This window comes from Colius striatus, chromosome 4 (assembly GCF_028858725.1).
Source record: "Colius striatus isolate bColStr4 chromosome 4, bColStr4.1.hap1, whole genome shotgun sequence".
NCBI lineage: Eukaryota > Metazoa > Chordata > Aves > Coliiformes > Coliidae > Colius > Colius striatus.
The window spans coordinates 71,448,330-71,476,042 of record NC_084762.1 but is presented as its reverse complement, the minus strand read 5'-3'; the positions used below and the strand labels follow the sequence as shown (position 1 = coordinate 71,476,042).

Genomic DNA, 27,713 nt, shown 5'->3' with positions numbered 1-27,713 from the left:
GAATAGAGGAACTCCCGCTATGGAAAATGAGAGGTAAATGTATAATAATTTCTTAAGAACATCAAATTCTGCTTAAACAAACAATTCCTTTTTTACATGATGCACTTTTGGGCATAATATCTAGTCACAACAGCATCCTTGAGAAGACCGTTTTAGTACTCCTAAATATTATCCTCCTTACTCCCCAGCAAAAGGATGAGGATGGAGAGAATCTAGGCTATAAGCTGGTCTCTGGGCTTACTCTTGAACACTGTCGCTGTCTGTATCAGTCTGCCTTGTATCAGGTACTAGAAGCTGGAAAACCTGAAGAAGCCAGAACCCCTGTGAATTAAAAGCGTACTTGTGATTTCCCTCCATCAGCAGTGTCCTGTGTGGCTGAGAGACCCTGGAGTTCTTGGCAGAAATGCTCTGAGCTTGACAGCCCTCAGCAACATCGTGCATGTCCCAGGAAAAGTGGGAAACAATATAAATCTCAGAATTAAGTCCACCCCACAAGTGCCAAAACCAAGGAACAAGCACTACAATGCCAGGTTGGATGAGGCTTTAAGCAACCTGGTCTAGTGGAAGGTGTCCCTGCCCATGTCAGGGGGGTTGGAACTAGATGATCTTTAAAGACTCTTCCAACCCAAACCATTCTATGACCCTATGAATTAAAAGGGAGATCTTACTTTTTGTGATTTTTTTTTTATCTTATAAATGAGTAAATGTCCCTTAAAAAATTGTTGTATGTAATTTTGTATTTAGAATGTCAAACTGGACACTAGGAACCTAATTGAGCTGAGCAAAATTGTTAAAAATGCATGCACAGTACAAAACAACAACAAAAAATCAGAGCCTGCCATGAAATAGCTTAGATTTTCCTCAGAGATCTATCTCTCAAAAAAGACAAGACTCTTTTTATTGTTATGCATTAAACTCTTCCCATGTTTTTGTGCAGTCAACCCTCTTTACAAGCCCAGGCAAGGCTGCTGAAACACTCACCTGTACGCTGTAAGCATCACTGGTTACCTACTGTCTCATGCAGTGCTAACACAAGAACTGTCCCCAAATTCATTAATTTTTTTCTAATTGGAAAAACACTGAAGTGGTCTCACATATTGCTGAACAGAACAGATGCTGTAGGTTTCATGATAAATCATTAGAATCTGCATTTTTATTCAAAGTACTTCCAGATTTGTTTAAAATGCCCTGTCACCAGTATCAGAGGTGGCATGCAATCAACTTCATTGACTGGTAGGCCTGCAGCAAATTAACACATTTTGTGACTGTTAACCTTAAATGGGTTTCTCTTTCCAAACGTGTAAAATATAATGTGGCAGCTATTATTACTTAATAAAACCTCAGATGTACAATCATACTGCAATTTACTTTGCAAAAGCAGAAATGGCACAGTTATAAGACATGGTACAGTTTGGGTATCACATCTGTGACAGGATGCTTAACAAGAATGATTTTGCACAGAATCACAGAATGATAGGATTGGAAGGGACCTTTAGAGATCATCTAGTCCAACCCTAGGTCCACCTAAACCAAGTCACACAGGAACACGTCCAGGCGGGTTTTGAAGACCTCCAAGGAAGGAGCCTCTACAACCTCCCTGGGCAGCTTGTGCCAGGGCTTCCTCACCCGAACAGCAAAATAGTTTTTCCTTATGTTTAAATGGAACTTTTTGTATTCCAACTGCTTTCCATTACCCCTTGTCCTATCACTGGATACAACAGAAAAAAAGTGATGCTCCAACTGCCTGACATCCAACATTTAGATATTTGTAAATATTACTGAGATCCTCCCTGCAGTCTCATCTACACTATCAAGGTAAAAATTAGTAAGAATAAACCTCATTGTCTTTGTTTTAAATTAAAAAGCATAAACCACAATCTGTTAAATATGGTGTTTTTAAACCAGTGTCATTAAACCAGAACAAAAAACACTTGCAGCCTTTCTGTTTTAAACAAACAAAAAATAGTGCAATTGACTTGAAAAAAAAAAGTTAAATACTTTGTTTGAATTATTTTTATAAAGCCAAACTGAAAGCTTGGGATAGATTTCATTTTGGGAGACAGTAAATTAAAGCTTCCTACCTGATGAATTATAGAAAGAATATTGTTGCCGCCTGTCATTCAGGCTTTGTCAAATGAACTATTGAATTCTATGCTTTTAGCATTAGGAAGACAGAGCAGGTCAAGAGTGTGGAGAACTCAATGTCATGCTTCACTGCATGTTGGAAAAGCACAGTTTCTGTTACATACAGACAGTGTGACCCAGTGTTGAGTGTGACAGTGCCCTTCTCTGCACCAGAGAAGCAGCCTGGCTGTAACAGCAGCAGCCATTAGCACAATGATATGAGCAAGAACTCTGAGCCCTGACAGTATTGCCGTTGCACTGTTATGCCCAAAATAGCTCACGTATTTTTAATATAGCGTTAAGTGTTCTGGATTGTCACTAATACAGATTTGATTTTGGGGAGCAGGCAGAGGAAGAAGAAAATAATAAAATTTACAATTTAAGTGTTTATATTTGAGAAATCCCTGCTAGGATTATCTGCTTTTTAGTTTCATGCTTGTAAGCACACAGGCTGGCTGAGCTAGAAAGCTTGAATGGAATTTTCAAATAACAGCAGATCTTAATCTTGGCTTGAAGGCAAGCCTTGGTGTGTGAGCTGATTTAATGAGGTGTTTATGTGAGCTGACTAATTTTCCTATTTTATGATTACAGAATCTCTGTCATTTCTCTAAATCTATAATATTTTCTAAATTGATGAGGAATACATGCTTTAATGAATATAACTATTTCTTTGACACTGTGACTACAGTGATATATCATTTTTTGTTTAGGACAGCTGTCTAGAATGTAGTTTTAGTGATGGCCACATTGCTACCTTTGCTGGGATTCAAAACATCAAAAGTCGGGATTTACTTATCCTGCAAAAATGTTATTGCTGATAAGAGACTGATATCACTGGAGTCTTTGGAAGTCACATTCCAGAAGGAAGATCAGACTGAACAACAAATTCCTGACCTGGGGCAGCACATGCTTAATGTTCAGAATGGGATACAAACGTCCATGTTTAACTGTCAAAGTATAAGTATCTGCCCCTGGTAGGGTGTAGGGTGAAAAGAAGCTCACAGCAGCTGACATGCTGATTCCTTTCTCTGTGAAACCAATTTCCAGGGAGTACTAATAGACTTCTACAAAGAATGGCTGAGAAGACTCCCTTGAAAATCTCAAACTTCCTAAAAGCTTAATTAAAATATTTTTATTTTAAAAATGAAATAAATCTGAAAATGGCTTATATGTCCTATGCAACCTGATCTAGGTGAACCTGCTTCTGCAGGGGGGGTTGGACTAGATGATCTCTAAAGGTCCCTTCCAACCCTTGCCATTCTATGAGTCTATGATTCTATCAAACTGCACCTAGTGTGGTAATAAAAACGCTATCCTAGAAATTTTTAGGTTTCTCATAAATCTTGGGTTTAATTTATTATCGCTCCAGTGGCAGTCAAAAGAACAAGAAAAGTAAGATACCTGCCTAAACATACTCTTTATATTTACAGCCATTGAGAAAAAATGTCATATTTTTCTACATCTTGCATAAACAGAACTGACTAAAAAGCTCCAGAAATATCTGTAACTTTCACTTCCAAGTAAATTAAGATTTAAATGTAGTAGTAGTATAAGTAGTATAGTAGTATAAGTATAAGTAGTATACTTATAAGTAAGATACTTTATTCTGGATTATTATAAATTGGCCATACCTTGCATCTAGAAAAAGCTGAACAGGGTAAGAATGATTCCATTGCAATATGTAGTTATTTGCTTTTAGTGATTTTACAGTAATATATTTCAAGGTGATGAAGCAAATCTGATTTCCCAATTAAAACAATCCATGACAATGGATTAATTTACAGTGGATTAATTTTCACTTAGGTCATTCTTGCCCTCATATATATATATATATATATGCACATCTGCATACAGTACAGTTTTATTATCTTGAATTATATTTCCTGTTCATCATGTAAACTAAAACTATCAACAATTTTAATAATCATTTTCCCCCATAGCTGTGACATAAACAATTACTCTCAATCCAGAGATGCATGAATTTTGTGTGGAATTTTTATAATCACAACCCTTTTTGCACAGCTAATACACGTTTCCTTGTGTCACGTTTCAAACTTTGGTCTTTTTTTCCTGTTAAGCTCTTGGACTTCACTCTTCTATCCCCATTTTACTATATATTTATCAATACAAGTGTTGGAATCATTTGCTGAATCATGGTGATTAGACTGAATTCCAAGGTAGCAATGTCTTAGTCACAAGACTCTATATATAGCCCTGGTATTAAAAGCTATGATAATGATCTCAATCAGTGTAAGAACTAAACTCTTTTCTCATGACTTAAACACTGGAAAGCAAAATTCTGTTGGAGCATGAGCTGATTTCTCTTGAAGTTTCTTTTCAGATTCAGAGGCCAAGTCCAGCATATATAAAGATTTTTAGGTTTTGTAATTGAGCTATGATATATATATATATGTCAGATGTAAGAATTCAGAGTAAAAAACTCTATTCAAGTCAGTAGTGAAATTCTGTCCCAAACCCAGTAAAGTGCAAAACTTACACTAAATTTATTAAGCTCCAATTTCAGAATTCCAATCTCCCAAAGCAAATCAAGCTCTTCCAGGATATGATTATCAACTACTAAATGCACGAGTCTCTTTCCCTGTACATATGTATATGTAAACACATAAAAGAAATATATGTGTGCGGTTTTTAAGAATCTGCTACTAACTGTATGCATAGATAGACTATAAAAAATTTGTTCTGGATAATGATACATATGGATCACTTGGATCATCTTCCTTATGAGGAAAGGCAGTGGGAACTGGGGCTGTTTAGTCGAGTGAAGAGGAAACTGTGGGGGATCTCATTTACAAGTATATAAATGGTGGATGTTTGGAGGTTGGGGCATCCCTTTTTTCTGTTGTATCTAGTGACATGCCAAGGGGTAATAGGATGAAGCTGGAACACAAAAAGATCTGTTTAAACATAAGAAAAAGCTACTTCACCACGAGGGTGAGGCTGTCCAGGGAGGTTGTGGAGTTTCCTTCTCTGGAGGTCTTGAAAACCTGTCTGGACACGTTCCTGTGTGACCTGACCTGGGTGGACCTGCTTGAGCACAGGGATTGGACTAGATGATCTCTAAAGGTCCCTTCCAATCCCTACCACTCTTTAACTCTATGATTTTATGGATAGTTTTTTCTTGACAGCCAAAAATCCATTTAATCAATTCACATTGGACCACAAATTTTTCCTAACTTCTTACTTTTATGCTTTTGTTAATACAAAAATAAGCAGACAGCAGATATACTTTCTGATATCCTTCAAAAATAGTTCATCAAACTGTTAGCTGCAGTCTAGCACTCTTTTTTTCTTTAAGGATCAACTGTACTGTTGCATCTTCTTCCATTTTTGTATGCAGTCATAGCAAAATCGTAGAATTGTTTTGGTTGGAAAAGACCTTTCATCAAATCCAACCCCTAACTGCACACTGCCAAGTCAACCACTAAACTATATGCCTCATCACCTTATCTTTTAAATATCTCCAGGAATGGTGACTCCACCACCTCCCTGAGCAGCCTGTGCCAGTGTCTTAACAAACCCCTCAGTGAAAAAGTTCTTCCTAATCTCAAATCTAAGCCTCCCCTGGCGCAACTTGAGCCTATTTCCTCTTGTCCTATCACTCGTTACTTGGGAGAAGAGATTCATGCCCACCTTGCTACAACATCCTTTTGGATAGTTGTAGAGATCATATCTCCTCTCATTCTCTTCTCTAGACTAAATACCTGCAGCTCTCTCAGCCACTCCTCACCAGACTTGTTCTCCAGGCCCTTCACCAGCTTCGTTGCCTATCTCCGGACATGCTCCAGCACCTCACTGTCCTTCCTGTAGTGAAGGGCCCAAAATTGAACACAGTATTCAACATGTGGCCTCACCGATGCCAAGTACAAGGAACAATCACTTCTGTGCTCATTCTGGCCACACTGTTTCTGATACAAGCCAGGATGCTCTTGGTCACCTGGGCACACTGCTGGTCCATGTTCAGCTGGCTGTCAATGAACATCCCCAGGCCTTTTTCCACCAGACATCTCTCCAGCCACTGTGCCCCAGGCTAAAATAAAGCTCTGCAACTGAGATGTGCCCTCCACATGCTAGACCTTCAACAGAGGCACAGTTTTGTGTGTCAACATGAAAAAAGCAACTCTAAGAAGCATGCAGCACCTGTGCTGGTCTGAGCAGTAAGAGCAGACTCTTCTACTCAGGTAAGTCTTCTGTGATGTACTGCCTACAGGGGTCTGTGTTTCTGCCTGTTCATCTTCCTAACAGCAGCTTCTGGGATCCCCTTCAGGAAGCTGTATGTGTGGGTGGCTTTCCAGAGCTTATAAAACAACGTCAGTTGAAATTTTGATGTTCAGTGTCTGCAGTTTTTGAGAACATTTCAGTTAATATATCCAGCATTCACTGTTCAGTTTAGGTGTGGCAATTAACCTCTGCAGTTCAGTACTGCTATGTCTCAGTGATGAGAGATGAGCAAGGCAGTCTTCCCCCAAATAATAGACATTTAATTTTTATCATGTCTTTTTGTACATTTATATATATATCGGAGCGGGTGGATGCCTGTAGAAGGCTGTGACTCATGGGAAGCCCAAGTTGGAGCAAATTCCTGGCAGGACCTGGGAGTCTGTGGGGAGAGATGAGCCCACACCAGACAGCAGGTTTGCTGTCAGGACTTGCAATCCCATGAGGGACTCAGGCTGGAGCAGTCAGTTACCTGAAGGACTGTTCTCCCGGTGGGTGACCCACACTGGGGCAGGGTGTGAGGAGCTGCACCTGTGGGAGGCCCCATGCTGGAGCAGTTTGTGAGGAACTGTAGCTCATGGGAAGGACCCATGCTGGAGAAGTTCATGGAGGACTATCTCCCGTGGGAGGGACCCCACACTGTAGCAGTGGGAAGTGTGAGTAGGCCTCTTCCTGGGAACAAGCAGTGGCAAAGTCCATCTGTAATGAACTGACCACAACCCCCATCCTCCATTCCCTGCGCCGCTGCTGGGGGGGAAGGAAGGAGAGTCCTGGGAAGAGGAGGTGTGGGGGAGGTGTTTTAAGATTTTATTTTATTCCTCATTTCCTTGCTCTGTTTTGATTGTTCATTAATAAACCAAACCATTTCTCTCCAAGTTGAGTCTGTTTTGCTCGTGATGCTAATTGCTGAGCGATCTCCCTGTCCTTATCTTGACTTGTGAATATATCTCATTATATTTCTCTCTTCCCTGTCCAGTTTAGGCGGGGGAGTGATAGAATGACTTGGTGGGCATCTGGCACCTAGCCAGGGCTAAACCACCACAAGGCTGATTACATTTGTCTGCAAAACTGAATGACACATTACACTGAAAATGCTTTTTTGAATTTGCAACTACAGGTCTGCCCCTGGCTGACCCAAGAGTCCTTCCGTTTCAGCAGAACGCCATTACTTTACTATTATGTGCCATCCACTGCAAAATGACAGAGTATGTTAAAAAAAAAAAAAGAGGAAATAATCTCTCTGATTAGTTTGCCAATTGGTTTTGGGGAGGTGTTTTGTTCTACATCTATGCATTTTGGTCACATAGCAATAAAACCTTTAATGTTTATATTTTTCTATATATAATAAATTTCTCTTGGCTGGATCTGTCATTAACTCCTCACATTAATTATTATATATATAAGTATTTGAGAGAACGCTAGGTTATCAACATGTAATGTGAAAACATAATACTAAATGAAGTAGAAATTCTCAGCAGGGTAATTACCAGCACCAGGCAAACCGGGAGAGAATTGATAAAGTAGAAAAAAACACATTGGCTTATGTTATCATCCCTACAATCAGAAGCAGGATTCTCTCTAGGCACAGGCAAAGATGCTTAAGACAGCAGGTTGCTGGGATCTGTGAGATGGCTGCTGTCCAGTGCTCCTCTGCCTAGGCCAGACTGCTGGAAAGCTGGCTTCACTGCTATTGCTGGTACTGCCAACTCATGGGCAGCAGTGTATGAGGTGATAACTGTTCCTGCTGGGACAGTCAGTGCCTCAAAAAACAGTCATTACCAGACCTAATAGTCCCATCTTCCCAGCAGGTCCAGGAGCAACAAGCTTTCAGAATATCTGGCACATTCTTTTTCTTTCCTCTTGCCCTATTTCTTCTCCCGTTCCTTGTTATTCTCTTACATACTGCAAGCATTGTCCCACTGTACAGCCCCTATGAAATGTACAGATGTCGGTTTTTACCATTTAATTCATCCTTACAATATTTAAATTTGCAAAAATACTGGAATAAAATTCAGAGATTGCAGATGCTTGGTGGAACAAAAAAGTCTTTTTATATAATGAACCAGGACTGTAAATCTTAGCATTAGATATTAGTAATTAAATATCTATTATTTAAGTATTTGCTATTTATATAATTGTTACATACTTGGGGTTACCAACCTATTCTGAAGTTTTGGAGTCAGAGAGTTGTTAGGTGCTATGAAATAAAACCCCCAAACTTTTCATTAATGCTGTATACTATAGTAATGTAAGTAAAGTGACTATCTGGAATCCAGTAAATTAACATCAGGAAGTTTCAGTCTGCCTCTTTGTGAGTTTGATGAGTTTCCATTGTTATTGTTGATTACATGTTGTAAGAAAAAAAAATATTTTAATTTCCAAAACATGCAGGATGCCACCACTCACACAAACAAGCTGGTGGCCATTCTGTGGCCTATCATGCCGGTGTAACTGGTTGGTACAAAGGGGCGGGCTGGTAAGGGCTGTATCGTGATTCCCAAGCCACACCTGACAGTTTCCTGAATCCTGTGGATTTTCCTTTTCTTTCTGGATATGTTTAGTTGTGGAGGCCTCATAGTCACGTTCAAATGTCACTTATTTTCTCGTCAGTTCCACTGTAAGGCCCTGATGACTATATGACTGTAACAGGACTATACTTTGGGCAGGAGGGAGGAAGCAGCTCTGATACAAGAGGGAACAGGTGACAGCACCTCATCTTGCCATCCTGCTCCTTGGCAGGGCCGACCAAAACCTGCTACGCCCCACAGGGCACCCTTCAAGTCTGCATTCTGCAACAAGTCACAAGCAGAAGCCACAGCAGACCCACTCAGGGCACCGAGAATCGGCATTAGGCTACAACCCGCGCTGGCCCCCGCCCCAGCGCTCGGCGCCGCGACCGTTAACCGCCCGTTAGCGCCCAATTCCGCCCGGCACGCGGCTGTGGCGAGCGCCGCCGCGCGAAGGCCGTTCCCGCCCGCCGCTGAGGGAGCGCGGTGCCTCGCAGCCCGTCCGCCGAGGCGCTTGCGGCTGGGCAAGCGGCCGCAGGAGGCGTTAGCGCTGGGCTGGGGTAGTCCGCCGCGTCCCTCGGCCCAAGGCTGGGGCAGGAGGTGCCGGCGAGTAGCGAGTGACCGGCCGGGGAGGGCCGCCGCTGGCCGGTAGGTACTGTGCAGGAGGGAGGCGGCTTCGTGTCGTTGTGGGTGGTGATCGGCGTTCGTGGGCTCGGAGCGGCACCGTGCCGTGCCTGCTTGGGCAAGGGGAGGCAGGCAGTGGTGGTTCTGCAGGGCTAGGGGAATTTATTACAAAAATTGTTCTAATTCTCTTTCACATGTTCAGGAAAGGGTCTTCCAGAGAACATTTCTGCTGGGTCCTCAAAAGGTGTCCGCCTTGAATGGCCATCTTGTTACAATACTCTAAAAAAGCTGTCCTACAGACATCCTGCTGGGCCTGTTTGCTGTGGGCTTCCTTTCTGGTGGGCAGGTCACTGACAGGAGTAACTCGCAAGAAGCAATATGGTCTTTGCAAAGGGGGGTAAAGTTTTCCAGTGCAGGAGTTGCCCCTGCAGCAGTAGTTTGTCATGGAGGCAGTTTATTTCTCAGCTAGTAAAAATGATCTTTCTCCACTTTTCTGACTACTGGTCACATAGAACACTATTAATCCAGAAGGTTGAGCTAGATGACTTGTCAAGGTCATTTCTAACCTCTTCCTTATGCTTAAAGGAGCAAATAGAGCTGTTACAATACTAAGAATCATAGAATCATAGAATGGTAGGGTTTGGGAGGGACCTTTAGAGATCATCTAGTCCAACCCCCTGATTTCACCTCTTGATTTCACCTACTTGATTTCACCTCTGTCCAAACTCCCCCCTCTCATACTCTGGTGAGGTTTTTTGGGTTGTTCTTTGCTTGCTTGCTTTGGGACTATGTGATTTCTTGAACATCATCTCTGTGGAAATTCAGGGAGAGGGTGAAGGAGAAAAATGTGTTGTTTTGCGGTTGCCACAAGTAATTTTGTTTTCATCATCAGGAGAATGCTTTAGAAAATACCAGTGTGCTACATTCTGAAAGTTAGACAGCCTCTTAAATAGTGTTTTTTTCTAAAGTGTGCATAGCATTTGCAGCCAGAGTGTGAGGAAAACTTACTCGTCTTAATTTTCCAACGCAAATATTATTACTGCATTGGTTTCTGTGAAAATTTAGTATCTAATATAAACATGGTTTAAACAAGCATTCCTAATCTGGATAAAATGAAATGTATCTTCAATGTCAGTAGTCTCAGTCGTTCACCTGCAAGAATTTTCATTGTTGCTTTTGACTACCACTTTCATTTTTAAGATGAGAAGGTAGGAAAACCAGGGAATCAAGCCAGAACTTTTTTCCTCACTTTAGCCAAACTGTTCCAATTCAGACAGTAACCATTTAACAGTCAGTTTCTAGACTTGAATGGGTTCAAACTGTCTGTGTGGGAAGGTTGTTACTTGATTATAGAAAAAGTTCAATGTTCAAGTTCAAAAAATTATAGCATAGTAAATAGTATTTTTTTTCCTATAATGGAAAGACCAGTTATAGTGGAAAGTGATGCTGGATCATATTTTAAATGACCTGACTTCTCTTTTCATGTTCTGTACTACATTTGGATAATAATCTCTTTAACTCTTGAAGTCCTTATCATTTCCTTTGAATCTTTCCTTTTTGTTGTAACAATTATTCCCTTGTCTTGACAAGTCTCTAAAAGAAGATGAAATTCATTTAAATCATGAAATCTCCCCGCTGACAAAGGAGATGAGGTTGGGAAAGAGAAAAATTAAGATATAGATACTACAAATTAATATATTATGACTAGTGGTTTACTTGTAGTGGGAGGTTTGTCAGCGCAGTGCCACCTTAGCAGTTTTTGGTGCTTCTTTTTTTTGGTGTTTCTGCTAAAGTGAGAGAGAAGATGCAAAACTGTACTAATTTAACAAAAGTAGGTATTAAAAAACAATTATGCAAGTTTATGTAGACAGATATATATGAAAGGAATTTTTGCAGCCAGTATGCTCATGTTAATTTAAACCCCAATGGGTTAAATGTTAGAAAATAGCTTCATTTCCATCTGATATCCCATCTCCTTTCTCCAACCATACAGACATGAATACAGGAAAGAAACTTTTTTGAGAAGCAGCTAGGGTAGCTCAGTTGGAAGGAAAACTGATAAACATTCTGATTTTATCTTTATGCAAATTTTATCCATCATATTCTGTCATCTGAGAAGATTTCTGTGTTAGATCTTGCTGCTTTTTCCTGCCCAATTACTGAAATATAGTATATCCTCCCATCAAATGCAACGAATGAGTGGTAGTTAGACTGCTCTTCTCACTGAATGTCAATATGGGGAACTGAATGCTCTATATTGATTTCTGCAGCTTTTTAAATGTGATGCTGCAAAATGTTAAAGGAAACTAGAACTTTTATTGGTAAATCCCTTCAGCCAACACGACCTGTTCGTCATCTGTCTTCTAAAGAAGGTATCATAGCTAACATACAGTTCACTTTGCCAAAGCTTCAGTTGCCTTTAAGGAAATTAACAAGCATGTGTAAGGTGACTTGGATTTTTTTTAATGAGTTGGTATATAAATCATAGAATCATAGAATGGTAAGGATTGGAAGGGACCTTTAGAGGTCATCTAGTCCAACCCGCCTGCAGAAGCAGGTTCACCTAGATCAGGTCGCATAGGAACATGTCCAGGCAGGTCTTGAAGACCTCCAAGGAAGGAGACTCCACAACTCCCCTGGGCAGCCTGTGCCAGGGCTCCCTCACCCTCACAGTGAAATAGTTTTTTCTTATATTTAAGTGGAACTTTTTGTGTTCCAGCTTCATCCCATTACCCCTTTTCCTGTTGCTAGCTACTATAGAAAAAAGGGATCTGCCAACCTCCTGACACCCACCCTTTAGATATTTGTAAATGTTATATCTTGCTATGTTTTGATCTTGCTACATCATCTCTGTGATAAAATCTGAATTTAAACTACTTTAGGTTTATGCAGAGCTCTTTTTAGTGTTGTTCTAGCTTGACATCTGAAATTCTGACTTTGATCAGGCTTTTCTATTAAATTTGGGTTTCTTAGGTTAGTTGACTATTGAAAACATGAAATACACATAATTTAACAGATTATTGTTTAGGCTTATTGCAAGTAAAATACACTGTACCATACTGCTCTACCTAGCCTTCATGCCAGTTTAAAGCAGAAAAAAGCCTAAGAAAAAAAAATACAGTATTATGTCAGGCATGCATATTTTCTTTTTGTTTATAAATCTCTGTATACCTTTGAGAGATTGAAGTATTAAAGCTACTAGTATTTTTAAGTTATAATTTTTTTGTGGCCAGAGAAACAGTGACAGCAGTGATAAAGTGGACAGAAGCTAAGTGACGTCATAATTTTTTACTTAGAAATGATGATTTAGATATTTTCAGTTGTAATGCCCATTTAATCTCATTGCAGTTGGATTTCAGTAATGTTCTTGTGGTTAGTAGCACAAAATAAAAATGTGGAGTCTATATAAAATGTTTTTCCTTAATATTTTCTCTTCCCCAGCATCAGCCATTGTGTTAAACCTTCCAACTGAATTACCTAGCAACACTGAAGTATGTGTGAAGAGTGAGGTTGGCTGGGTGAGTGTTGAGTAAATGGCGGTAGATGACAAAGTTGATGGGATGTGTTCTAGAGTACTATAAATGTGAGGTCAGATGGTCCCTTATGGTACCAAATAAAAAGTAAACTGCATTTCCAGCTTGGAGTGTCCTTGAATTCGTATGATATAAACAGCAGTGTTAAGTATGAGTTTCAGGAATGCTTTTCCCTAATACTTCCATGCACTAGTAGCTGGAGAATGTATCTTATGAGTTAGCTATTTAAGAGTCTTAGGAAAGTCTACCGTTTCCTTAGTCTTCATTGAATTCAAGACAATTATTTTCAACTTAAAGTGCACATATTCAGCCTTTGCTTCTTACATGTAAAGAATAACATTACAAATATTTTTTTCTTCAGTTTTGTTAGCACATTTAAAAATTCTTTTGAAGCAGGAAACCTCACAAACCTATGTAATTAAAACAGTTCCAGTGCATTCTATAGTTCTGCTTCACTGACTGCTGGATCATGTAGTAAATGGGCCTTAGCATTCAAACAACAAGAAGCAGACAGAAATACTTGGTTTTAGACATGGTACAATATCAAATTTGAAATAGATTATAACTCTTTGCTCCAAAATTAATTTTGTAGTCCCATAGTCTTGTCTTTATAGTATGAAGCTTCTGGAAGCTGCCTGTAGCTTCAGTCAACAGTGTTGTAGTACTCTTTTTCATCAATATTTAGCTACATGTAGCTACATACTGCATTTCTTTGATGTTCATGTAGCTGTATTATTTAGCCTTTTTCATTGGCATAGGATATCGAAATGACTTTTTAATACTTTTCACTGTCTTCTATTTCATGAGTTATCTCCAAATACCAGCTGATCAGTACCCTATGACACCTTGTAATTCCTATTACCTTTTTGGCAAGGTAGCAATAGTACTCTGTATCTGCAGTCATTAAAATTTAATTATCCTAATTAAATTTCTTTCCTCCTCTAGTATATTTCCTTTTACAGAGAATGAATGAGCACAACACTAAACACACTGTAAAGTGAAAAACAACTGCTGATGTAATGTTTAGTATTGCTAAAGGGAAACCAACTGGTAACAACTTTTTGTGCCAGTCATAGTCTAGTCTTATGTAGTGATGATCTATTAAAGAGAGAATAAATATTCAAGTTCACATAGATTAGGAGACAGGAAATGCAGGTGACTTTTTGGAAAGCATGGTGAAGATTTTAAAAACTAAAGCAGATTGTCGTTGCCACTAACCTATAGAAATAGATTTTAAAAAAAATAAAAGAGGCTTCCAAAACAACCAAAAAAAAAAGTCCACTCTGATGAACTTTGTAAAGCAGTGAAAGAACTGAAGAAGAATTTGGAAACCAGATTTTTCCAAACTGCCTTATACTGAGATATTTGGTAAGTACACTTAAAGCTGCTTAGACTTCTGCCAGGAAAAAAAAGAATCTTCATATGGCACATCAAGAGTTCTGGTCAGTGTTAAATTCAACTCTGAGTATAAAGAACAGAGAATTATGGAATTAAAAGTACTATCCGAGCAACTTACTGCCACAAACTTCTAATCTTAAGCCTTAGAGGAAGTGCAGAAGAGCTACTGTTCTATGATTCTACTGTTAGTAATGACCACAGTGACAGCGCTTGTGTCTAAGATATTAGCCTTGATTCTAGGGAATTTCCACCAAGCTGATGTTCAGCGTAGAAATTCCTGAATACTCACTGTGTCCTAACTGGATAAATGAACAATTTTTATTTCTTCAAATCATTTTCAGAGGTCTGGAGAACATTGAGTCCACCACCTCAGATCCATTTGAGGTACAGAGGCTTGAAATGTGTCAATGAGTCAGGATCAATTTTAGTTTACTACTTCTTAGCTATCATTTAAAAATGATGTTGAGCTTCAGTAATACATGCACTGCTCTAGGGATATTCCTTATAGATAGAATCCATTCTTTGTAGATAGATTTCAAGTGGGGACATGTTCTGACAGTATGGTTCTGAGTGGTGATACTCACATGTTAATTTTTGGACCAAATAGCAAACAGAGTAGCACTCTTCCTATTATAAAGTGGTTGGCAGGATGATGCGATGAGACATGGCGCAGGAAGAAATGTAAAAATATTGTGATGATATTGTCTGGCACATTGCTGTAAATTCTGCTTTATCATGCATGTCTTGCAGATTTGAGAATATGTTAAATCTTTGCTAGTACTTGGAAAGAGCCTCTGAATAGCTTAAGACTTGCCAAGACAAATTGAGCATCACAAAAAACTCCTTCCATGTTAACTTAATTCTTTGAAATCCCTAGATTTTTAAAACTTTTTACCCCCAGAAGTTTTAGACAAATGAGGAGAAGGTAACTAAATTTCAACCACAGAAAATGGAAGTTTGACCAGGGTGGATAATACACTAGAAATATTTTGCCATTTCACAATTTCTAGTCTTAGTGCACTGTGAAAGCTGGTGCTGCAGTTACAGCACAAAGTGTTAACTGCTGTCTCTGTCCAAAATGTAGGATCTCTTCTGCTTTTGACAAATGTTCCACAAAGTTTTCAGTTCTCCTTATCCTCCTTGGAATGATATTAAAATTCTTCAGACAAACCAGAAGAGCCTTCCTGGAGCCAAGACGAACTATTGAGTGTAAACTGCTTTCCTATTTTCCAAAACACTTGCTTCAGGATTTTTGCAGCTGGAAGGAACTCAGTAATATACTGTAGTTGTTGGGTCTTGATGCTTTTGCTAAGTGAGACAACCCAGGTCTCTCTTTTGGTCTTAAGGAAAGTCCTTCCTGGTTTTCTTACCTCCCAGCATGTAAGCTTCTGACTGTACTCTGGGTGGTTTATTTTCAGACCGTTCTTATACTGGGAGGAAGATGGTGATTCAGTTGCAAGGAATAGAATGAATGAACAGAATCCAGTTTTCTTCATGCACATAAAGTATTAATAATCTTGATGACTGGCGAAAGCAAAATTGATTACTGAAACTGTGCTACAACTTTTGTTTTTAATTAAGAAACCCAGAAACATACATACTTGTTTTGATATGCTTAAAGGTACCAACCTTCATAACTTTTTTTTTTCAAATAGATTTAAAAATGTTTAACTCTTTCATTCCTATTTTAGTCACCTGAAATGACTGAAGTGAAGATCTTAACTCAAACCACGATGCTGTGTCAAGCAAAACAGCATGAATCAGAAACAAAGAAAGGTAACAGATCGCATAGAGTTCTGTATCAGAATCGTATTTTCTGAATCGAAAATGGTTGAAGTTTGAAGTGATATGGGCTACATGTAATTTTTTTTGTCTGATTAGCCAGTACTTAAGAGTTTTCCTCCTTCCATGCCACAATTTGACAGCAATATGAAACCTTTCTGGTTTTCACATAACACTCTCCAGAGACAGTGTAAAACGTGGCCATAACTGAAGTGAGAAACTTTCCATAGTAGACCTGATTGTATGTTAAAATAAAAACAACCCCAAAACCAACAAAACCAAGGAAAAGCAAACCCTAGGCATAAAAATTTCTTCACACAAAGCCATGTTTTTGTGTAAGTTGCTTCTCTGTGTAGAAGTACAAGTTTGAGTTGCGTCCTTCAACCTATGGCAGCAACTAATTTCAGAGTTTTGTAGTTTGGCTTCCTTTTCATACTCTTACTACAGTGCTTCTGAAATACTAATTTTCTGATGAATTTACTTAATTTCTTTTATGGTTAGTCCCAGACAGTTTGTTCTTATGTTAGTTCCATCCTTAAGTTTTGCTCCTTATTTTTTTTTTTCTATACTGCCTATCACTCAGTACTCATAAAGCAGAATAGTGTTTTTGTCATGGTTTGGTGGTTTAAACAGGCCAAACTTTTTTCACTAAGGGATAATCTCATATTCCAGATATATGTTCACAGTTCTCTGCCTTGCTTCCTGCTTAATTCTTCATTCTTAAACATGTCACAGAAACTGTGTCAATGATCTGAGTTAGGTCATTAGTTCACTGAGACAGTTTTCTGTTCATGTCTTCCTGTAATGAGGCATCTCAAATCTTCATCTGTAATCTCCAATTTTGAAGTAGTCTCTGACGAACTGGTCTCTGGAGAATTGGACCACTTCTCTGGGCAACCTGTTCCAGTGTTTCACCACCCTCATTGTAAAAAGTTTCTTCCTTGTATCTAGTCTGAATCTTCCTTTTTTTAGTTTAAAATCATTACCCCTTGTCCTATTGCTACAGGCCCTGCTAAAAAGTTTGTCCCTATCTTTCTCATAAACCCCCTTTAAGTATTTAAATGCTGCAGTAAGGCCCCCATGGAGCCTTCTCCAAGCTGAACAGCCACAACTCTCTCAGCCTCTCTTCCTAGGAGAGATGTTCCATCACTGAACATTTTTGTAGCATCCTCTGGATCCCCTCTGACAGGTCCATGTCTTTCCTGTGCTGAGTGAGGACTCCGGGGCTGGATGCAGTACTGCAGGTGGGATCTCACCAGAGCAGAATAGAGGGGCAGAATGCTCTCCCTCAACCTGCTGCCCGCATTGCTTTTGATGTAGCCCAGGACGTTGTTGGCTTTCTGGGCTACAGGCACACATTTCTGGGTCAAGTCCAGCTTTTCATCCACCAGTACTCCCAAGTCTTCCTCTGCAGAGCTGTTCTTGATCCCTTCATTCTGCAGTCTGTATTGATACTCGGGGCTGCCTGACCCAAGTGCAGGACCTTGCACTTGGCTTTGTTGAACCTCATGAGGTTCACATGGGCCCACTTCTTGAGCTTGTCCAGGTCCCCCTAGATAGCATCCCATCCCTCAGGCATGTCAACTGCACCGTTCAGCTTGGTGGAAACTTTTGCTGAGGGTGTGCTTGATCCCACTATCTGTGACATTGATGAAGTTATTAAACAGTGCTTGTCCTAATACTGTTCTCCTGTGGGACACTAGTTGTCACTGATCTTTGTGTGGACGTTGAGCTGTTGGCCACTATCTTCTGGATGTGACCACCCACCAATTCCTCTTCCACTCAACAGTCTACCCATCAAATCTATACGTCTTTAGAGAGAAGGATGTTGTGGGAGACTGTGTTGAAAGCCTTAGAGAAGCTGTCATCTTCATATGTTTTTAAATGAGGAAAAGTACCAAGCTGTAAGTTTTCAAGTTTGGTCCTGTTTTTTAAACTATTCTTTTTAAAGTTATCCTCATGCCCTCACATAGGTTCAGCAGCTATGAGAATAATTTGTGGTCAAAGGCAGGAAAAATCCCGTTAATAGTTGACTTTGTGGCCTCCCTTGTCAACAGCCTATAGCTTGAGAAGCAAAAACTGTATTCTGTATTCCATCAGGTGACTTTGTAACAGTCTTACAAAAGGCCCGCTATTCCTAAAGACAGAAAGCTTTTCATCACCAAGGATCAGAACTAAAGTTTGTCTCTTCTTTGCCTAATTCCTCTTATTTCTGCTCTTGCTTAAGAATATCAGCTTAAATACAGACTTGGGTAGACATAGTACCTTTGAAGCTATGCTAGAGTAGAGATAGTGGTACAAACTTGAATGATAACAGGCACATTGTAAGCAAAGCCTCTGACTCTTGTTTTGGTATAAAACCCTCAAAACATTTTCATTGGTGTTAATCCTTTTTGCCAGTTCACATGCAGCAGATCTCCTAATTACTTTGAGCTGCTGAAAGATACCAATTTAGTAGCTCCAGTAAAAGAAACACTCAGTTTTTGTCATCTGTCCCATCTGCAACTTTGTTATGAGTTATAAACAGATTTTCTTCTAGTGTTTAAAGGTAAGTTTTTGATGTTTCTGTTCATTGGAAGAAGATATGGAGAATCAGTCTATAGTGTAAGGTTGGGTTCACTTTTTTTTTCCTTCTATATTAAAACAACAAACCCTTGTTAGCTTGGATTAGTCCTCCATATTTACTAAGTCAATTTGATAAAGTGAAATGCTCTGTAATTTACTAGAAATTGTCCTGATGCAAGATCAGACTTACTGCTGCTTTTAAGACTGATTTTACACAGGCAGGATTCCCACCTTTATATAAGAAAACAGAGCAGTTCTTTGAATTCCCAACCTTAATACCTTAAACAGTAATATCAAACTTAGTAATTTTGTATGTTCACAGAAAGGATCAAATACAGCAGAGATTTCCTTCTGAAACTTTCAAGTGTTTCTCTTTCAAAGAAGAAGCCTGCGTTTCTTCCTGATCATCCAATTGTACTTGAAAAACCAGTAAGTGCATTTTTAACATGAAGTGAAGTTATGAAAAACAGTCAGGGAGGTTACTTGAGTTTCTAAGAGTAGCAAATGTTGCTACAATTTATGCTTTCGCTTGATTATCTTTATAGGTAAAGGAAGATCCCTGCAGAAATGGAGTCAGCAGACAAATGAACTCAAAAATTGCTCATGACATGGCTAAATTGCAAATAGTTGAGTAAAGGGAAAGAAGGATAGAAAAAACTGGTGCAAGCCAAAATGGGTTGCCTATGCTTTAAGAGTTTGGTTTGACTGGAGAAGGATTTGTGTCTGTAGAATGATGTCATAAGTGTAACCAGTTATATGATGTCTTCTCTTTAAAATAATAGTATCTCACTGTTTGTGATGGCTACTCTTAAAAGACGTTCTGATGCTGTGAAGAAGCTAGTCAGGACTCAATATCCAGTTCCTATGCTTTGTGTTACTCATGTATCTAAATCATCACCTGCATATGCTAGCTTATTATACAGATGAAAAGGCAGCCAGTGTTCTGGTTCTGTTCAGCTGCAAAAGGGGGTGGGTGAACTACATACCCTTAATAGTCAGAATGTTGTTTTAGAGTAACATAAAGTGTGTCACTTCACTATCATCATTGGTGTCTTAAGCACAAACCATGGATGGCTGGGTAGGAAGATAAAGGAAAAAAATCCTGTTCTCATTAAAAGAAGGCAAAAGCTGGTGAATTTGCTGTGATGTTGGAGACTGTTGAAAAGGGTATTGCAAGTATACTGGTCTCATGAGCATATAAAGGTGATATTACCAACTTGCTAGTCATACTTAGAAGTTAGTTCCACATTATAAGTATGAAACATGGTTGGTGATAGTTTGTATTCTTTTTCTGAATTGACTAGAATACATATTTTGCTGTTAATGTAAGATAAAATGATACATTATTGTAGTCTAAGTGTTGAATTTTAGTGTAGACAGTCAATTTTTCTAATTTGGGAGTTTGTTTGGAGGTATATATTGTAAATTAAATCTAAATTCTTTGGATATGAACTGTCTTAAGATGCATATTTGTGTATGTTTACATGGATATACCAGCTCACTTTTAACTAAGTGGTTTCCTTAATGGCAAGAGAAAGGAAAAAACTGCCGTTGTTTCCAAGAATGTTGTTGAATTTTAAGAACGAGGAGTGATAAAACACATTTCAAAACTAGAAGAAGAAAAATGAGTAACTACAAACATTTGTGGGACAAAGAATTGTGTAATTTACTCCTCTGAGTTAACTGCATTTTTTGGAAAGCAGTACTAGTGAGACTTTCATGAAATATAGGACTGATCAGTCAACATGGAAATAGGAGAGGATTCTGTTCAGAATGGATTGATGTATAGCTCCTCTTAAACTGGTGACACTGAATAAGCCATTTTGCTTTCCAAGACAGGATTTATCTTGGATGAGAATAGTCTGAGCCCAATATCTTCTAAAAGGATTGAGCCTGTTATGGATTTTTTGTAATATTTCTTAGACTATATAGGTTGGAGGAAAAGCATTTAATAGTTCTTGACCATGTAATGTGAGAAAGCATCTAGAATAAAAGAAAAAGTAAGACAAACTGATAGAATTGCAGAATCATAGACTGGTAGGGGTTGGAAGGGATCTCTAGAGATGATCTAGTCCAAGCCTCCTACCAAAGCAGGTTCACCTATATCAGGTCACACAGGAACACTTCCAGACAGGTTTTGCAAACCACTAGAGGAGACTCCAAAACCTCCCTGGGCAGCCCATGTCAGGGCTGCATCACCTTTACAGTTAATAAGTTTTTCCTTAAGTGGAACTTTTTGTGATCCAGTTTATGTCCATTGCCCCTTGTCCTGTCGCTTGAGACAACATAAAGAAGTGTCACCCCATCATCTTGACATACACCTTTTAAATACTTTTAAGTGTTAATGAGATCCCTACTTAGTCTTCTCCAGGTTAAACAGCCCTAGGTCCTGCTTTCTGGCAGATGAGACAGAATTACAATCTGCAGCCTTAGTTTGGATTTGAGGTTTTGTTTGTTTGTTTGTTTTTCTTCCTAAGGACATTTTCAGTAGCTTTTAATGAATTTTCCTCGAATCATTTAGTTTCGAAGGGCCCTTTTGAGGTAACCTAGTCCAATCCCTCTGCTCAAGCAGAGTAGGCCAGAGCACCTTGCCTGGGATCGTGTCCAGTCAGGTCTTGAGTATGTCCACAGGCAGAGACTCCACAGCCTTTCTCTGGAGAGACTGCACAGCCTGTTGCTGTGCTTGGTCACCCTCAAAGTGAAAAACCAATTGGTTTGCTGAAGCTGTGAAAGCTGTCTGTCTTTCATCAGGTCTTATTGGATGTTCCCATTAGTTAAAAAGAAAAAATAATTAAAAAATCTTCCACATAGCCATTGTGGTTTCTAGAAGGGTGGGAGAGATACAGATTAAGTACATCCTGTAGCAGATGGTGATAAACATTATCTGAATGTTACTGTTCCTGAGGTCTCCAAGGTAAGCGCTGAAGTGAATTGCTGTGCAGTTTTGCTTCTGGCACCCTGGTAATAAGTCATCTAAAGACAGTATTCTTTTGGTAAACCAGTACCAGAACAAATATAGAGGAATATAAAATGTGTGTTTCTTGATAGTATCATTGTTTAGGACTTGTTTCCCATGGACTGTGCAAAACCATTTAATTTCACTGAACAATACAGTGTTCAAGTGTTCTGTTATCTATCCTCTCCCCTCTACACTTTAGTTTCCTTCATGCAGCAGATTCTGTGGTTACATGGAAAAATTCCAGTGTGCTGACTGATCTCAAGATGTCCGTTTTTCTGCTCAGAAACCAGATACATTGATGAGATTAAATGAAATACGAAATATGATGAAATTAAATGAATAATGCTAAAAGGGGCAGAAGGAGGCCCCCAGAGAAATTTCTGATTATGAACAGATGATCCTGTAACATGTCTGTAAGCTTGTATTTAGGAGTAAGTGGTTGTCAACTGTTTGCTGCTAAATTGAATATTCAGGCCTATCTTAAGGTTTCCCCAATTCTGAAATTTTGAATTCGCTGCTGAAGTATATACCCATCTAAGAGTGGAAGCTGTATTTTCAGATGGAGAAAGCTTCCTGGAGTGACCTGTACAAGGGAGGTGTTGTTATTACAAGTAGTGGTCTGTGAGTTCATTTGTCTCAAAAAACACTGGGTTTTTTTGAGACGTGAGGGTCAGCCCTACCTGTACATAGCTCAGCATTTAAACTGAACTGATGTTACTGTATTTACAGAGTCTTCCAGGAAGATTTAAGATTATGTCTCTATGATTAATGAAAGTAGAACTGTTTGCATTAATCAAAAAGATATCAAATTGTTATCTTATAAGCAGACCTATGAAAACTTCATTTAAATGACTTCTTATATCTGGAGTAATTTGAGTGTTTGTTTGTTTAACAGGAAAAGAGCAACACTTTTATTGGCATGCAAGAAGTGACAGGTTGTTTGGAAGATGAGAAATCCATCAATGAAAGAACTACGTATGATGCAGATCTTTAAGATTGTTGAAGGTACTTAAGTGCCTACAGATGAAAGTAGGACCCTGTGAAACTTACAGAAATGCCTGTTTCTTTCTGTAGTTGCCTGAACGCTTTCAAAGTCATTTGTAATGTCCAAGATGGTAAAACAATTACAGTGAAAATAAATAATTTTGTGTTTTGCTGTGAGAGAATTTTGTCTTTTATTGTTTGTGTTGTGTAGCCATATAGTTTGACCATAAATTTTAAACCAATACTTGACTGGAGCTTATTTGCTTGCTTCCTTAGCAGTGATAATGGAACAACAAATACTGGCTATGTCAAATCTCAGATGTCTTAGGGTATGTACTCCTCCAGCTTGATTTTTTTCTTTGTTTTACGACAAAACTTAGCTTGAAATCTCCATCTTGACACAAGAAATTCCTTCATGTTCTGTGGATACATACCTTCTTTCAAGCTATGAAGACCTTAGTTACTAACAGTGAGAAATCATGAAATGAGAAATCATGACTTATCATAGATCAAAACAGCAGAGCTGCCTATCATTACTTTTCTTGAAGTTCTTTGTAAATAATTTTCCAGTGTTTATGACTGAAAAGGGAAAGTAATGGGAAAAATTGAGGAACAAGACATGTTTTAATAATATGTCTTATATGGGTAAATGGGTATATGTGGTGGTTTAGCCCTGGTTGGGTGCCAGACGTGCACTGAGTCGTTCTGTCACTCCCCCTCCTAAACTGGACAGGGGAGAGAGAAATATAATGAGTGGCTTGTGATCAAGATAAGGACAGGGAGATCGCTCAGCAATTAGCATCCTGGGCAAAACAGACTCAACTTGGGGAGAAATGGTTTGATTTATTAATGAACCGTCAGAACAGAACTGGGCTATGAGAAATAAAACCAAATCTTAAAACACCTCTCCTCACTCCTTCTTGTTCCAGGACTCTCCTTCCTTCCCCATCAGCGGCGCAGGGAATGGAGGATGGGGGTTGCAGTCAGTTTGTTACAGATGGATTTTGCCGCTGCCTCTTCCCAGGAAGAGGCCTACTCACACTTCCCACTGCTACAGTGTGGGGTCCCTCCCACGGGAGATAGTCCTCCATGAACTTCTCCAGCGTGGGTCCTTCCTGTGGGCTACAGCTCCTCACACACTGCTCCAACATGGGTCATCCACAGGGACAGCAGTCCTTCAGGTACCAACTGCTCCAGCCTGAGTCCCTCACAGGATCACAAGTCCTGTCACCAAGCTGGCTCTGGCGTTAGCTCCTCTCCCCATGGACTCCCATGTCCTGCCAGGAACTTGCTCCAATGTGGGCTTCTCATGGAGTCACAGCCTCCTTCAGGCATCCACCCGCTCCAGCATCGAGTCCTCCCCAGGCTGCGAGTGGATCTCTGCTCCTTGGTGGCCTCCATGGACTGCAGGGACACAGCTGCCTCACCATGGGCTGCACCACAGGTCTCAGAGGAATCTTTCTTCCAGTGTCTGGGCACCTCCTCTCCCTCCTTCTCCACTGACCTTGGTGCTCTCACCCCCACTCTAGATGGGGTCTCATAATAGTTGGACTTACATAACTAAAGTATAACATTAGCCTAATGCATAACAGATGTAAGCTTAGGTAGAGCCTTTGTCTAAAAAGTTAATTCCCACCATGCCTTTAGAGGCAGAACGCTCCTGAAATGGACTATACAAGCCTCAGCCCGGGTCTGACTTCAGAGAGTGGTATATGGACTCACGTAGTTGAAAAATTAAGAAGGTTAGAAGAATTAGAATTGAGAAGGATTGATAATGTAAATTAATTAATAATTAATTTTTATTGAATACGACCTCTAATTTACTTTTTGGCTGCTGTTTGTAACCTTGGACTGCAAGATGAGTGGAGAGAGTGCTCATTTAGTGTGTAGAGCTTGTTGGCCTGGATGTGTGAGGTTGCCTTGCCTTCTTGGTCTCGAGGACACACCTGTTGCTCAGGTGGAGGGGATAACAGCAAGACTTATAAAGGAATAAAGTGTTTCTGCGTCCAGGTTTATAGCTGTTTATGCTCTAACAGCAGTTTCTCTTATGACTTTTCAGTGAGCTGCCAGTGATTGAATGAAAATATTTTGGAGTGGTAAAGACACAGGGTTGAAGGGAAATTGGTTGTGAAATGTGTGGTCTGTGGTTCCATAGCAGCTTGACAGACAGGTGGCTATCCTTCCTCTTCTGTGGGCAGGGGCTAGAGGCTGTGAAGAGAAAATGGTACTTGCCTTGTCTTCTTCTGGCCAAAACATATACTGTATGAGTGACATTCTGTATTAACACAAAAAGTTGGCCCTATGTCCTAATTAATGACTTACAGCTTCTCTGAAGCATAAAACATTTATGAAAATGTGTGTTCCTGTTCATGCCTATGTCTTCTTTAAAGGGAGAAAACCACAGCATTAAGTAACAATTATTTATTAACATAAGACTAAAACTTTTCACAAATATTTAGTCATGCCAATGAAGACTCACTTTTCTGGAACAGTTTGGACTGCATATACACAATAAACAGTTTAGCATAGTTGTCTTATTTCAGGTTTTAGAATGCATCATTTCACCAAACTAGTCACAAGAAGAGAAGGTAATAAATACACAGTTTTCCATAATTTAAAATGGAAAAGATCACATTTGTAACAAACAGATTCACATCATAAATCCATTAGCCAGCACACCTGTAGCTGCTATATAAACGTCACCGTCAGGAAAAGCAATGCAACATTAACATTACTTGGAACAACAGCTTTTAGTTGTTATTGAGGACCCACCATGATGCTGAAAGAGAGAAGAATTTATTTATTAACATAAACATTATGCAGTATTTCTTTCTCTACCTCTTGTAAAAATCCTAAATAAGATAGCTATAACTATATGTAAACTTATGTAAAGAAACACTCATTTATATATGCAGCTAAAGGTACTTTATTTGAAACCTGCATAATTTCAAGGACAAAACCTCTCCAGGCAGGGGAAGAATTAAGGGGGTTTTGCCCCAAGAGTAAGAGAATAGATGGACTTGTAAAATGTTGTTCTGTAGAAGACGACTTGTAATCACCACATTATAGACAGGGCTGAAGTCAAACACATTTATTTTCCTTCCCCACAGTCCCTACACTTTGGCCTTTTGAAATGGAAACTTATGCAGAGAGAAACCACAAGAGATAAGGAGAGAGACAGGAAGGAGGAAAAGGAATTGTGACTTTTCTAAGGTGCCAAGTCTCCTTAGCAGAGTGGTATTCTGAGCTCAGTAGGTTTTGCACTACAGAGTCTGGGGATTAAGTTCATTAACTTAAAGTTCATTAAGTTTCTGTGAATGTGTCCATAAATCCTTCAATTTATGTCACTTTTATAAAAAATGTTATTCTTGAAGAATGTTGAGAAGGTGCTTAAGAATCTTACCTGAATTTGAGCTATGAAAGCCTAAGTCTCTGAGACATCAGTGGATTAATTACTTTTGGCCAAAATACACCAATTTAACAGTTTATTTCATAGGTTATAGTTTCCTATGTGTTCAATGGTTTTCCCTTAGCTTCTGTTTTCTTCACCAAAAGGTTCTCTAGTTACCTCAAGTCCAGACCATCTATAAGGAGGAGGCATTCACTGAAGATAGTGATTCATGCCATCCTGGTAGGTTGGCCTGAAGCAACTTGGCCGGTTAACAGGTGATCTTAATAAGTTGTGGTTCCTATTAACTGATGATAAATGAATTTGCTTTAGGATAATGTTAGATCTAATAGTCTTGAAAATGCTTGTCTTCCTGAATCATTCTTGGCCACATAAGTGTATTTGTATTAATTTTCATTAATAGTCAGAATAAAGATTCCTGGGTTGTAATCTTTGATTAAATCAGATTCAGACTACAGTTTAGAGTTGTTACAATTCTTGGTTACACAGATGTCCAAAGAGTATGTATGTGTCTGAGCTGGGGTAAATTTCTTTTTAAAATGGAGCCTATTTATGAACTAGTTGCAGGGGGCTTTTTTTCCTGATTTTACAATGGTATCACTTTACAGCGTCTAAAATTCCTTCACAAAGGTAAACTGGTAGGACTGCAGACATAATTTTTAACTTCAAGAACCTTTTATGTCTTTTAAATACTAATATGGTTTGTATAGATGAAACATGGGAAGGACTTTCCGTGAAAAAAAAAACAAAGCACAGATTTCTAAATTACAGATAATGTAAAACTTATAAAAATAGCTGTGAACACCTTACTTCCCACTGACCTCCCCCCACTCCGGCCCACTAGCAAGGAGTGTACAGTGAGAAATGCTGTTTCTATGGCAACTGTCTGCCAGGATGTAGTGCTGCAGACTCAAATCCTTAGCAGGCAAGGTCGTTGCTTTAATGAGCCTTTTGAATCCAAATTCAGACACTTTCATATTCAGGTATTAAAAAATATGTTTATATATAATTTCATGTTCATTGTACTTTTTCCGGGAGTAAACCCGCACTGGGTCATAATGCAGTCTAGCTCCTGAACACAAAGAAGTTTGGGAAAAGGCTGGATTATCTCCTACAGCCAGGTTTGTTTTAAATCCAGCAATTTCCCAGTAACGTGCAAGATTTGACTCTTGGTTCATTAAGTACAGCCTCCTGATTCTGCAGGAATCCCTGGTATATAATTGTGTGTTCACATGAGGCTCATGAGGTCTGAAAACGTCTTGTCTGATTTATTTTAAGGAGAGAACTCAAGTACAGGACTACGTAATCTTTGTTTCCTGCTAGGTGGGTTTTATTATTTTAAATCTAATCTGTACTCAGGCACAGGGAAAATCAGGGTTTCATTGTTATGGATTTATTTCCCTCAAGATAAAAAATTTGCCGTTTTCCCTCTGTAAATATGAGACCAGTGCTTGTTTTGCTTCATCCTGCGCTGTCTCTTTTTAACTGCCATTTCTAAGAGAGAGAAGATGGTTGCATGCTCCTTGGTTTGTATTAGGCATAGTAATTTGGAATCGTTAGCACCTTGCTTTTTCAAAGCAATTTGGTTCTTT

At 39.2% G+C, this 27,713-nt stretch overlaps 2 protein-coding genes across 2 annotated transcripts in view; one reads left to right on the top strand and one right to left on the bottom strand.

Annotated features, from left to right (window-relative positions):
* Positions 1–19: 19 nt before the first annotated feature.
* C4H8orf88 (chromosome 4 C8orf88 homolog) lies at positions 20–22,722 on the top strand. The gene is made up of 8 exons (XM_061995887.1): positions 20–33; positions 938–990; positions 6,477–6,502; positions 11,794–11,863; positions 12,933–13,009; positions 16,114–16,198; positions 19,092–19,198; positions 22,624–22,722. Exons 1-8 carry the CDS (start codon positions 20–22, stop codon positions 22,720–22,722), a joined length of 531 nt encoding a protein of 176 aa, XP_061851871.1.
* A 2,694-nt stretch (positions 22,723–25,416) lies between these two features.
* The window catches only part of NECAB1 (N-terminal EF-hand calcium binding protein 1), a 60,936-nt gene continuing 58,639 nt past the window's right edge, over positions 25,417–27,713 (bottom strand). Inside the window, exon 13 of the mRNA XM_061995886.1 lies at positions 25,417–25,491. Coding sequence (XP_061851870.1) covers positions 25,463–25,491 — 29 coding nt within the window. The 3' untranslated portion in view covers positions 25,417–25,462. The remainder of the gene's footprint in view (positions 25,492–27,713) is intronic.

What these genes read in the sequence shown, in the direction of transcription:
- C4H8orf88 (XM_061995887.1), top strand. An exon ending in TGAAGAGTGAGGTTGGCTGG is followed by an intron (nt 13,010 to 16,113) that starts GTGAGTGTTGAG and finishes TTCCTATTTTAG; the next exon opens with TCACCTGAAATGACTGAAGT. An exon ending in TGAATCAGAAACAAAGAAAG is followed by an intron (nt 16,199 to 19,091) that starts GTAACAGATCGC and finishes GTATGTTCACAG; the next exon opens with AAAGGATCAAATACAGCAGA.